At 47.4% G+C, this 13645-nt stretch overlaps 1 protein-coding gene across 7 annotated transcripts in view; it reads right to left on the reverse strand.

Moving 5' to 3' along the window:
• SIRT5 (sirtuin 5) overlaps positions 1 to 13645 on the reverse strand; it is a 40740-nt gene that overhangs the window by 10838 nt on the left and 16257 nt on the right. For 6 of the 7 annotated variants that reach the window (XM_030314817.2, XM_030314818.2, XM_030314816.2 and 3 more), the window contains 5 exons: positions 11483 to 11708; positions 8499 to 8586; positions 7346 to 7399; positions 5234 to 5357; positions 2818 to 2933 (listed from right to left, as the gene is read on the reverse strand). In XM_030314817.2, the coding sequence (XP_030170677.1) occupies positions 2818 to 2933; positions 5234 to 5357; positions 7346 to 7399; positions 8499 to 8586; positions 11483 to 11708 (608 nt within the window). The remainder of the gene's footprint in view (positions 1 to 2817; positions 2934 to 5233; positions 5358 to 7345; positions 7400 to 8498; positions 8587 to 11482; positions 11709 to 13645) is intronic. The other variant, XM_032593110.1, reaches the window with a different exon arrangement.

The raw sequence follows: 13645 nt of genomic DNA on the forward strand, positions 1-13645 counted from the left end.
AAAAAGACTTACTCCTATATTTTCATTTAAGTATTTTACATTTTTAGCTTTTATGTTTAGGTCTATGACCCATTTGGGCTAATTTTTGCAGGTGGTGTGATGAAAGAGTCCCAGTCCCTTCTTTTGCAGGTGGCTCTCCAGCTGTTCCAGCACCACTTGTTAAAGAGACTGTCCTTTCCTTGAGTTGTCTTCATACCCTTTCCAGAAATCGGTTGGCCACACGCTGACTGGACTCTCGATTCTTTTCCATTAACCTACGTGTATTTCTGGACTCGCGATTCTGTCCCGCTAACCTACGTGTATTTCTGGACCCGCGATTCTGTCCCGCTAACCTACGTGTATTTCTGGACCCGCGATTCTGTCCCGCTAACCTACGTGTATTTCTGGACCCGCGATTCTGTCCCGCTAACCTACGTGTATTTCTGGACCCGAGATTCTGTCCCGCTAACCTACGTGTATTTCTGGACTCGCGATTCTGTCCCGCTAACCTACGTGTATTTCTGGACTCGCGATTCTGTCCCGCTAACCTACGTGTATTTCTGGACCCGCGATTCTGTCCCGCTAACCTACGTGTATTTCTGGACCCGCGATTCTGTCCCGCTAACCTACGTGTATTTCTGGACCCGAGATTCTGTCCCGCTAACCTACGTGTATTTCTGGACTCGCGATTCTGTCCCGCTAACCTACGTGTATTTCTGGACTCGCGATTCTGTCCCGCTAACCTACGTGTATTTCTGGACCCGCGATTCTGTCCCGCTAACCTACGTGTATTTCTGGACCCGCGATTCTGTCCCGCTAACCTACGTGTATTTCTGGACCCGCGATTCTGTCCCGCTAACCTACGTGTATTTCTGGACTCGAGATTCTGTCCCGCTAACCTACGTGTATTCTGGACTCGCGATTCTGTTCCGCTAACCTACGTGTATTTCTGGACTCGCGATTCTGTCCCGCTAACCTATGTGCCCATCTGCAGGCCAGCGCCACGCGGTCTGCGTAACTGTAACTTCATGGTAACTTTCCAAACTGCAAAGTGTGAGTTTTTCAACTTCATTCTTTTTGTTTCGGCTATTCTGGGTCCCTTGCATTTCCGTATGAATTTTGGGACCAACTTGCCAATTTCAGCAAACAGGCCAGCCGCAATTTCGATAGAGACTAGCGGTATCTGTAAATCAGGGTGGGGAGCACTGCCATAGTAACTATATTAACTTGTCTGGTCCATGAACATGAATGTCCTTCCACATATTCTCATCTTCTATATTTCTTCTCCTGGGGAGTTTTCAAAGAATCAGTTTTATAATCGAAGGCAGTTTTTTAAAGGGACGTCTTCCTCGTTCCTACCACTTACACACAAATGAAGAGGTGGACTGAGGACACAAACCGTGGCCGATTAAAAAGACGTGGAGGAGACTAGATTCGGCCAAGTCACCTGAAGACAGTCACACAGTCTGTGGCACATTTTTATCCCAATGAAGACTCAGAATGCTGGTTCTCACCGTGGCTGCACATTAGAATCATCTAGGAAGCTGATAAAAATCACGATGCCCAGGCTACACCTCAGGCCAATTACATCAGAACCTCCTGGGTGGTACCCACATGTTGGTATTTTTTTTTTAATTTTTTTAATGTTTATTTATTTTTGAGACAGAGACAGAATGCAAGTGGGTTGGGGCAGAGAGAGAGGGAGGCACAGAATCTGAAGCAGGCTCCAGGCTCTAAGCTGTCAGCACAGAGCCCGACGTGGGGCTCGAACTCACGAACCATGAGATCATGACCGGAGATGAATTCGGACGCTCAACCAACTGAGCCACCCAGACGCCCCCGTCGGTATTTTTAAAATATGTTGTTGAGGTGAAAACTGCTGAAGTAATGATAAGAAGTTTCAGAGGCGCCTGGGTGGCTCGGTCAGTTAAGCGTCTGACTTCGGCTCAGGTCATGATCTCGCAGTCCGTGGGTTCAAGCCCCGCGTTGGGCTCTTTGCTGATGGAGCCTGCTTCAGATTCTGTCTCCCTCTCTCTCTGCCCCTTTCCCATTCATTCTCTCTCTCTCTCAAAATAAATAAACACTAAAAACTTTAAAAAAAAATAAGTTTCAGTGAAGTTTTCCATTTATCCATATTTCTTTAAGAGTTTTTCATGTTCTACCTTATTCTAGAAAGGAATTAAGCAGACTGATAAAAATGTATAAACTAAGGGAAGACACAACAGCCAGGGTGAAAAAAGAAAGCAAAAGGAAGGTGAGGACAAAACAGAACCCCCAAAACGCATACTCTGATGGTCTCCGCTTTCCACAGTGTGGAAGAAGGGATCAGTATCGTGGCATGGCCCCAAGTACTGATATTGAGGATATGTGGCAACTTGGCAATTATTTGGCAATGAGACCAAAGAGGAGCTCACCCAGGACGCCGCGCAGTGAGAACAGAGTGATGAGGGTGTACGGGCATCTCCCCAGCTGTGCTGGGTATTCAACTCGCCTATACTGAAATGCCATTACTAAATCTCACATAAACACACGAATGACAGCAAAGCCTAGGGAATCAAAGAACTTTCAAAACGCTAATCAAAGAAGAACTTTCAAAATGTGAACCCCAAAAGCCCTAAGGCAAATTCCCTGTAAAAAGACATAGCTACCTTGGTCTACAGTGAAGATTTTGTTCTTCCGTCAAAGCAACGACCGACCAAATTAGGAAACATATACTCTGTGTGTCTCCATCTCTCTCTCTCTCTCTTTTTTTTTCTAATTAGACCCATAGGTGACATCTGTTTAGATAACGTGTCTAAACGTGCTCAGCACCATCCATCTCCCACCTGGTCCCTGTACCTGAATCTGTTCGTGGCTGGGGTGGTTTCCATGTTGAATTCGGCCACTGGCACTCCGCGGGCAGACACCTGGGGGGCAAACATGGCGGCAGGATAAACCACGGAGGAAGTTCCCACCTACAAAGCAAACAAATGGAAACAGACAAATGACCACACTACGGGGAGAGGAAACATTCTTCCAGAAAACCTTACATAAACTCAGGCCAGTTTAGGGTTGCAAGATGTGAGGAAAGCTAGCTGGATGAAACAGATGGAGAGCTTCCAAGGGACAGATGGGGAGTTAAGAGGCATCCTGTCGGCTGATCACTAGAAGAATGTGCTAGGGAAAAGGGAGCACAAATGGAGAGAATGGCAGATCAAGGGCTCGGTTTTGTCTCTGCTCTGTGAAGTAATGCCAATAATCCATGTTCGTTTTTTTCTTTTTTTTTTTTAACATTAGAAAACGCAAAGAAAAAATATACTCACGTTATTCATACTCCCGCTACCCTGTGATAACCACTGTTATACATCCTTTCAGGTTTTTCCCTATAGATACATATGTGGAAGTGTGCTTTACAAGAATGGAAAGGCCAGAACATGTTGTACAAACCAGGTTTTCTCATTTAAGCACTGGTGATGAACAGACACTGAAACACTGGGGTGCACTCAATAAATACTGGCTGAATGAATGTGTACCCATGAGAAAGTGCTTCTGCTTTTAAAGATGTGTTAAGGAAACCCTGAAATATGCACACCCTCTGTCTAATTCATTCCATTTCTAGGAAATATGTCCCAAGGAAATGATTTGAAGAGTACGTGAGGAGTTATGTCTAAGAATAGTCACTACAGGGGCGCCTGGGTGGCTCAGTCGGTTAAGTGTCTGACTTCGGCTCAGGTCATGATCTCGCAGTTCGTGAGTTCGAGCCCTGCATCGGGCTCCGTGCTGACAGCTCGGAGTCTGGAGCCTGCTTCAGATCCTGCCCCTCCCCCACTCACACTCTCTCTGTCTCTCAAAAATGAGTAAGCGTTAAAAAAAAAATTAACGGGGCGCCTGGGTGGCGCAGTCGGTTAAGCGTCCGACTTCAGCCAGGTCATGATCTCACGGTCTGTGAGTTCGAGCCCCGCGTCAGGCTCTGGGCTGATGGCTCGGAGCCTGGAGCCTGTTTCCGATTCTGTGTCTCCCTCTCTCTCTGCCCCTCCCCCGTTCATGCTCTGTCTCTGTCTGTCCCAAAAATAAATAAAAACGTTGAAAAAAAAAAAAATTAAAAAAAAAAAAATTAACAACAGGGGCGCATGGGTGGCTCAGTCGGCCGAGCGTCCGAGTTCGGCTCAGGTCATGATCTCGCAGTTCGTGGGTTCGAGCCCCGCATCAGGCTCTGTGCTGATGGCTCAGAGCCTGGAGCCTGCTTCGGATTCTGTGTCTCCCTCTCTCCCTGCCCCTTCCCCACTCATGCTCTGTCTCTCTCTGTCTCTCAAAAATGAATAAACGTTAAAAAAAAATTAACAACAAAAAAAGAATATTCACTACAGCATTATTTAAAATATCAAAATGTGAAATGGCCTAAATGTCCAACAATGGAGGATTGGTTAAATACATCCTTGTATATCCATGCAACAGAATACCATGCCGCCAATGAAAAGATGATACAGATTTGTGGATGTACTGACACGGAATATGCCCGGTGAATCGCTACATGAATAAAGTTGTTTCAAAGCAGAACATACAGTATGAACGCACTTTTGAATTTTTAACCATATGTATACATCTGCACAATAAAAGGTCTAGACCAGGAGTGGGGAAATGTTTTTCTGGAAAGGGCCATATAGTAATATTTTTAGGATTTATAAGCCATACAGTCTCCATCACAAATAGTCAACTCTGCCATTGGAGTGTGAAAGCAGCCATACACGATACATAGAAGAATGGGCATGGTTGTGTTCCAATAAAACTTTTTTTACAAAAACAAGTGGCAGCCTAGATCTGGCCCACTGGCCACAGTTTCTCACCTCTGATCTAGGAAAAAAATACACTAAAATGAACAGTGGCTATTTTTGGATGGTAGAATCATTGGTGATTTCTAATTTCCTCCTTATAATCTTACACTTTTTTGTGTTTTCTCAAATGTAATAATGAACATGTATTACTTTCAAAATCAGAACCAATAACATGCTCTTTTCATTATTTTTGGCAGGAGGGGAGTGTCTTTGCAAAGCCCAAGACATGGTCTTCCGCAGTTTCACATTTACGATCAATTCGTATTCGTTGTTTCTTAATTCTTCTGTACGGTACAAAACCTCTCAACACACACAGTAGGAAGAGGAGGAAGGAAGGAAAGGGAAGAGAGAGGGAAGGAAGGAAACATAAAAAAACACAACAAACTCCACCCCAGTCCCAGTGTTCCGGAAAATCTCGAGGATCAGGGGAGGGCATGACTTACCACTAGACATAAGTCACAGAGGGTCAGCTCTCTGTCAACCTCCTCCAGAATGGCAGGATCCAGGTTTTCGCCAAACCACACCACGTGGGGTCGCAGCAGGCCCTCGCACCCCGCCTCTTCACACCTGTGGGAACATTATCCTTCACCCAACCCCAACACCTGCCCTGCCAGATCTGTCCCACTGGATCAGAGGAAGGCTAGGGGCTACCCCAAATCAAGTCTGTCGCCCTCTTCCTTGTTATCCTCCCTCCCTCCCTCCCCTTCCAGACCATGTGAGCTTATTCTGAATAGTCAGGCCCTTCTAAAGCTTTCATTTTGTCCGGATGCACTGGGCTGATATGTTGACAGATGTGTTTCAGCCAACCTTACCATTCTCTTTCTAAACCGTGTTAAAAAAGAGAGACCACCGGCCCAAAATGGAGTCCCATGGGATAAGCCCCGTATCAGCAAACCAAGACTTAGTACCTAACCTAGCTGTATATCCAGCCTCTCCAGGGCCTGTGGTCTTTAACCAGTCAATCTGGAGCCACTTGGTCAGCACTAGTGGGGTAACCCGCCTGAAACACCCCTTGGGTCCCCAGAAGGAAGGTGACCTTGCCCGAAACAATTCCCTCTTTGTCCGAAGAACTTCCTCGCCCTGCGTCTTCCACCTATAAACGTCTTCCATTGTGCGAAGCTCCTTGGAGCTTCTGTCTGCTACGTGGGGTGCTGTCCGATCCATGAATCTCGGATGAAGCCAATTGATCAAATGGACTCGGCTGGATGTGGGGTTTTAACCACAGCTTTCCCTTTCCCAGCTACGCCATCGCACTCTTCGGCATGGCAGCCGGGAGGAACCAGGCTCAGCCCTGCCTCGAACACACCAGCCACCTGCTAGTCGCATCTGTGTCCCCCTTTCACTTTCCCTCAGATTCACCCTTCTCTTGCCCTGGGCACGGCCAAGTTCGCCATCTTCCTCTTCTTCCGCTCCCCACTGCCTGTGGGTCATCTTACGTAGACCTTCTACAACAACCTCCCAAACCTCACTTTCATCATAAATAATCTTCTCAAGAACAGCCCACGATTCCCTATTGTTTTAGATCAAACTTTAGAATTCAGTAATAAAAACCCTTATTAAGAATAATAAATAGGGTTCTGGGCGCCTGGGTGGCTCAGTCGGTTGAGCACCAAGCTCTTGATTTCAGCTCAGGTAGGTCATCATCTCAGGGTCATGGCATCGAGCCCCGAGTCAGGCTCCCACACTAAGAGCACAGAGCCTGCTTGGGATCCTCTTTCTCCCTCTCTTTCTGCCCCTCCCCCACTCACTCTCCTTTCTCCGTCTTCTCAAAATAAGTAAATAAAACACTTAAATTAAAAAACGTTGAAAAGAATAACAAATAGGGTTCTGTGGTTAAATAAACTAGTGAAATATTCACAAATTATAACTATTCTTTAAAGAACAGTGTACTCTGGTGTATTAAATGCTCTGAGAAGTCCTGCAGTAAAGCAAACATACTTCAAATTTGTTTACTCTATGGTTTCCATATTTATTTGAACACATAACATCATTTCTTAAGTAACGTCCATCAACATCACATGGATCGAGTGTTCTAAGAACACTTTGGGAAATGCCGTTGTAACGTCTGCTTTTGAAAAACCGACACAAAAATCTTTCTCTAGGGCTTTTCTTATTTTTTTTTTTTTATCTGCAAAAATCCTGTTTGGTCCTATAATTTCACTTTTGCAAGACCTTTTACTGCCTCCTTTGCCCTGGGCTAATAACACACAACAAGGAGGAGAATGAAGATGATACCAGCTAACATTTTCACAAGACGTCCGCCTCTACGCTTCGTAAGCACCAGGTAAGCAGCTGGGGCATAACAGCTCCAGAAACTTTCCAGGCCTCAAATTATCCCACCACGGTGCAAAGCAAAAAGGGACAGTGCAAAGCAAAAAAGGGACGGGAAGGGAGTGGTTCTCCTAGCCCTGGGGTGGTTCACCTTCAACCTTTGGCCCCTGTCCGTCTGCATTTGTGCACTTAAGAGGCATCTCAGCAAATGAACTTAGATTTTGATTGTTTTTTTTTTTATTTCCATCTGGAAAACCAAATACGGATCAGAGATTTTTACCCACCGGGGAAGTTTCTCCACTGGGATTCTGGCATCCTGAGCTTCAGGTTCTGGAGCCCTGGAGTAAGTGATGTTAGTAAAGAAACAATGAGATTGGTATAATCAAAGAACAGACAGAAAACATAACGTAAGTCTGTATATTCGCCTGGCGGTATACAGCTCCCAAACTCATAGTTAATACAAGCTGACTTAGAAGGGTACTGGAAGGGCAGACACCAAACAGTTAACAACCAGTGATTTTATGTCAGAAAAGGGAATTTGCATGTGGGGAGGGGGCGGAGCCACCAGGATGTTAAGGGGAGCTTCCTGATATGCACTGTATACATCATCATTGGAATCCTCTGGGAGGATACTGGATTCATATATTACCTATATAATTTATCCTGATTTAAAATGGCCAGGTAAGAGGCATCTGGGTGGCTCAGTTGGTGAAGTGTCCAACTTCAGCTCACGTCATGATCTTAAGGCTTGTGAGTTCGAGCCCCGTATCAGGCTCTGTGCTGACAGCTCAGAGCCTGGAGCCTGCTTTGGATTCTGTGTCTCCCTCTCTCTGCCCCTCCCCTGCTCACACCTCTGTCTCTCTCTTTCTCTCAAAAGTAAATAAACATTAAAAAAATTTTTTTTAATTTTTTTTAAATGGCCAGGTAAATTTTTTCTCAATATTTCAAGTCTAGTCTTATTTTTTTCCCCTAGTTATAACAGTACATGCTCATCACAGAAATGTTAGAAAAACTCCAGAAAGATATAAAGAACTAATCAAAATCACCCATAACCCCACTATTCTTGATAATCACTGTTAATATTTTGTTGTCTTTTCTTCTGGTCTGTTATCTCTATATACCAGGTATACCCACATGGGGTGTGCGTGTGTTTGCATGAGTATGAGTGTGTGTGTGTGTGTGTGTGTGTGTGTGTATGTGCATGTGTTTAAATATGAAGTTTGGATCGTATTAAATAAGAGTTAGGTCCTGTGGTTTTCACTTACCATTGTAAATTTTGAGCAAAATAGTTCTTTTATCCTATGGCTGTACTGTAATCTAGTCTCATTTCTCCTAACTATCCACAGGAATCTTAGGCTACTGTTCAATTTCCTTCCCTTTATGTTCAACTTAAAAGAGAAAACAAAGTACACTCATTCCGTAGAGCAGTGTCATTACCCTTTTCCCAATAAAGCTGGACAAATGGGACTCTTGTAATTCTCCGCCACAACTCCACAAGAGGTACATCGGGTTTTAAATAAGCTTCCTGAAAAACACAAGTTAAACAAGACCGGAATTTAGCATAATTAGAAGGAATTGTCTCCATGTCTAAAGGGGCACAACAGAATTTAGTTTTTATTCGTTCATTTCAACAAACGGGCCTGCCCTAGGTGTCAAGGGAAATCCAAAGGCACGCAGTTCTACTGAGCCACGGACATCTGCCTCCTGGATTTTGTAATCTGGAAGGGAGAGAGACAGATAAAATGACTTACGGCATGATTAAGGAGCTCTCAAATGATCCTGATGTTGAGGCGGACTTGAAGGTGGTCAGTAGGGTACATGAAGCCAGTGTAAACCCAAGGGCGCGGTTTACTAGGTACATGACTGACGAAGGCTCAAAACGCTGGATGTATTGGCAAAATCCTACCGTCGACTCAACAAATCTTGAGTCTTTCTACAAAAGCAGCTCAGTAAATACATAAGCAACTAACAAATGAAGCAAGTAATTGTTAAAACTAGCAACCCATTTATTGAGCTAAAGCAACGACGGTGACCACGATTCACTAAATGTTCACCACGCGCCAGAGTGGACGTCCACTGCTCCATTCTGCCCAGTATTCCTTCCTCGGGGAGCCAGCTCTCCTCTATCCCGAGTGGGTGGAGCTGTCAATCCCATCCCCAAATACAAGCTTAGGCTCACGCCCCCGACTGGTCCAATCACGGTACCGTAATCCTCTGGCAATGGCCTTCGGTCACAGGGAGGTATGTGACCCAAGCAAGGTGCCCAGAGCGGCCAACAGCTCCCTTCACTGGCCTGGCGCACGGAGGCAGACCGCATGCACGGGGAGAAGTGAGGTTTTATTCAAAGAGTCAACAAAGCTGGGGGGCGGGGGGCAGAGCAAGAAGAGACTGTTGCTCACGACATCAACTCCAACCCAGGACTCCCGGGTTCTGTGAGACAACATCCCTACTTTGTCAGTTTCGGCAAGGCCATTCTCCCCCACGTTTGTATCTCTGAAATCGCATGTGTCCTACGACCGCTCCCCGGCGGGAGGACGGATGTGAGGCGGCCGTCAGAGCCTGTTACAGGCCGTCAGAGCTGGCACACCTGTTACAGGAGAACGATGATGGCTGAAACGTGTGGGGACATGGCTGTTATTCCCCAGGGGCTGCTGGGGCAAGGGCCAGCCCTGGATGTTTCAGCCCACAAACCACCAAAGGGCCATTTGGGGGAAGAAAACGAGTTCGGGTGGTTGTCTAGAACATTCCCCCCGACACCTGTTGGTGTCGACCCAGGAAGGCCCAATATCAGACTTCCAGGATGTGCGTCAGCAGCTTGGAGGGGAACCCGGAGACGAGCGGGGAGCAGCCTTTTAGGAAATGCGTGGAAAACACGCCTGGAAAACACTGACGCCTTGGAGTCATTCAGAAGTGATTCGAAAGAGTCGGAACGTGAGAAGTATCTTAACCACTTTATTTCACTCATTTTCATATGTGCATTTTTATATTTCACTGTTTTTTATATGTGCAAGGGTGATACGGTTTCTAAAAATCTGTGTCTATGTAAGTTTTAGTAGGCCATTTCGGTAAGTGCAAAATAACAATGCTCAGGGATAATAAAATATGATGGCTTAGGCAGACTGTTTCCTTTGCGAGGGTCACACTGAAAACACGATACATGTTAAAAATTGGTGGCATCTTTAGTTTGATGAAAGAAGGGGCTTTCTTTTTTTTTTACCTAAATCAGAATTTTTTTTGAATGTTTATTTTTGAGAGAGAGAGAGAGAGAGGCAGAGAGAGAGAGAGAGAGACAGAGTGTGAGCAGGGAAGGGGCAGAGAGAGAAGGGAGACCCAGAATCCGAAGCAGGCTCCAGGCTCTGAATGGTCAGCACAGAGCCCAACGCAGGGCTCGAACTCACGAACCGTGAGATCATCACCTGAGCCGAAGGTGGCTGCTCAACCAACTGAGCCACCCAGGCGCACCTGTTTTTACCTAAATTAGAAGAGAGTTCTTATCGCTTGCAACCCCGTAAGTCCCAACTAATAATATGTACATATCGTCTTATTTAATCCTTCAAACAACCAAGACAGGTGTTAACACCCCCATCTGACACATTTATACATGGCAAGAGACACTGCCTGCGTTCTGATAGCGTAAAGAAACGAGACGAGCCACATGGACAGTGGCCCAGACCCAGCAGGAGAAGGTGCCAACAAGACACTGGGTCAGCAGGTGGCTGACTATGGCCAGGGCACAAAAGAGGGACGGGACCCAAGTGAACAGTGCTCGGTTTCCGTTATCCCAGGCAAAAATAGGCAACTTCACTGCATACCCAAGGAAACCAGCCACATTCCCCCCTGGGTCACCACTGCTGGAAATTCCACAATTGGCAATGCGTTGCTTGGGATGGAAGTTTTGTAGACTCTTAAATACAAATGCCCTTGGGATTATGCTCTTGTATGAATGAAACGTGAAACTGTCTGAGTTTACGAGATTTTTCGTGAGCTCAAAGGAGGGAGAGGATTAAAGAGGACGTGAGGGAGACGGTGCCATCAAGGGCAGAGGGAAGCCAGCGGGACGTAAGACAAACTCCACAGGTGTCACAAACCTGGCGGGCTTGGTCACTGATCTGTTGAGAGCTGGGCAGAGGCTCAGCCTCAGGGGACAGGCCAGCTGGGGAGGCGGGGAAAGGAAACGGCCACCCCCAGGAATGCCAGAGTCTTCCCGGGCGGCTCCTGCCAAAGCCGTAAGTTGTTCGATGGCCCACACTTCCCTTTTCCCGCCAGCCTCCCTGGGCACTCGCGTCTCTGCCGCGTGACCCGCACACCAGACGCCTGGGTGTCCTGTCAAAGTGCAGACTGTGGTTCGGTGGGTCCAGGTGGGAAATGGCAGGACGCATGTTTTGAAGTCTGGTTCCCCTCCCCACGCGAGGGCGCCTCACCGTGGATTTCCAGAAGGTTCTTGGTGCCAGCCTTGCGGTGCAGCTCATCGATGTTTTGAGTGATGACCACAAGCCGGCGGCCCTGCCCACGCAGCCGGGCCTCACATTCAGCGATGGCGAGGTGCCCGGGGTTCGGTTCCTTGCTCAGCATCACCTCCCGCCGGTAGTGGTAGAATTCCCACACCAGGGATGGGTTTCGCGCAAAGGCCTGAGGGGTGGCAAGGTCCTGGGGGTGAGACAGGAGACACGAGTCAGAGAAGGAAGGGTGCACTAAGGCTCTGGAACGTGGAGGCAGGCGGCTTCCGGGGGGAGCGAGCTGGAACACATCCGCCTTAGGCCCACGCGGTGTGGGGGACGGGGCACAGGGGCCTGGGCGCCAGCCTCCGTCCTAATCCTGGGACCAACAAGGGACCTTGGAGAAACTGCTTTTCATTTCCCCACTTCCAAGGCAGGGATAATGCAACCTGTCCCATTTTCCACTCGAGTAAATTATGACCAGGAAGTAAAGCAATATTATGCAAGAAAGTAATTCAGGTTGAATCTACTCTTTTCATGGAGTCCCAAAACATATGAGGTCCCTTTCATTGACGCAGGAAAAAAAGTGAAATACAAAATGCCCGATTGATCATGGCCACAGTTGACAAACTCAGTTTTTTATAACTATAATTATGGCTCCGCACACACACACACAACTACACACAGAAAGAACAGGGGCGCCTCGGGGGCTCAGTTGGTCAAGCATCTGATGCTTGGTTTCGGCTCAGGTCACCATCTCATGATCGCAGGTTCATGAGCTCGAGCCCTGCATCGGGCTCTGGGCTGACAATGCGGGGCCTGCTTGGGATTCTCTCCTTCTCTCTCTTCCTCCCTCATTCTCCCACTCTCACTCTCCAAATAAATAAACTTCAAAAAAAAAAAAAAACAACAGTGCACATATTAACAGAATATATAAAAATATATTTTTAAAGTACGATTCCTCTTCTAGGAGAGAAAAGTCTCATCTACCGTGAAAGAGAGAAGGGTAGTCATTGTCTGGGGCTGCGAGCCTATGAGGAAAGGGCAAAAGGGAGCCTCTGGCAATGACGGAAACATTCTAGATCTTCATTGCGGTGGTGGTGGTGTTCTGCCTTTCGTTTTACCTTCGAAGGTCGCTCTTCCACCTGCTAATAGTGTCAGCCTTCACTTGGGGAGCGAATGGGGAACAAACATCTACGCCGTGGATCATCGACATCCACCCTGTACCTCCCCACAAACCCTGAGCTGTTTTGACACTTCTGACTATCCTCTCCTCTCAAAGCACCCCGAGATCCTCCGAGCCCCCCCACCCCCTGCCTCTCTGCTTCAGCGGCTGCTTTCTGAGCCTCCTCTTTCTTCCGGGACCCTAATGGCCCTCTGCCCTCCTTCCCCCACTCCTTCATCCTTACGGCAACGATCCCCACAGCTACAGCCACGGGCTCACCTGGAGGGCAGCAGAGAGGGGACGGAACATCCTGAACATCTGCCAGCCGGGGGCATGTGATAGGGCAGGAAAGGCAGCTTCATCAGCCCTTCATTTAACAAGAAACTACCTACGAAATGTGGAATTCGTGCACTGAAGTAACTATGCACGATGGCCTCCATTCACCCAACGGAAGTCTACCAAGCACTCACGTGTGCCAGAGTCCCAGAGTCCCGGGAGCTGGGGATAGAGCAATGCGTAAACCAGACAGGGTGCCTGGGGGGCTCGGTCTGAACCTGAACCTGGGGGGTTCAGCGTCTGATTTCAGCTCAGGTCATGATCTCCAGGTTCGTGAGTTTGAGCCCCCTGCGTTGGGCTCTCTGCTGTCAGCGGGGAGCCTGCTTTAGAGCCTCTGTCTCCACCCACCACCGCCCCCCCCCTTGTGTTCTCTAGCTCTCTGCCCCTCCCCCACTCACACTCTCCCTCTCTCTCTCTCTCTCTCAAAATAAATAAATAAATAAATAAACATTAAAAAAAAAAAAAAGGGCAGACAAAACTTCCTGCCCTCCAAAACTTGGGATTTCCTGAGCCAGGGGGAGAGCAGGAGGATGACTGCAAAAGGCCTGAAGTTATAGTCCGGGCCCATGATCATGGTCATGGCTACGCTACGGGACACACTTGCCAAAACTCATTAAATGGCACGCTTCAGACTGGTGAATTTTATT

Source organism: Lynx canadensis, chromosome B2, assembly GCF_007474595.2.
Source record: "Lynx canadensis isolate LIC74 chromosome B2, mLynCan4.pri.v2, whole genome shotgun sequence".
Taxonomy (NCBI): domain Eukaryota; kingdom Metazoa; phylum Chordata; class Mammalia; order Carnivora; family Felidae; genus Lynx; species Lynx canadensis.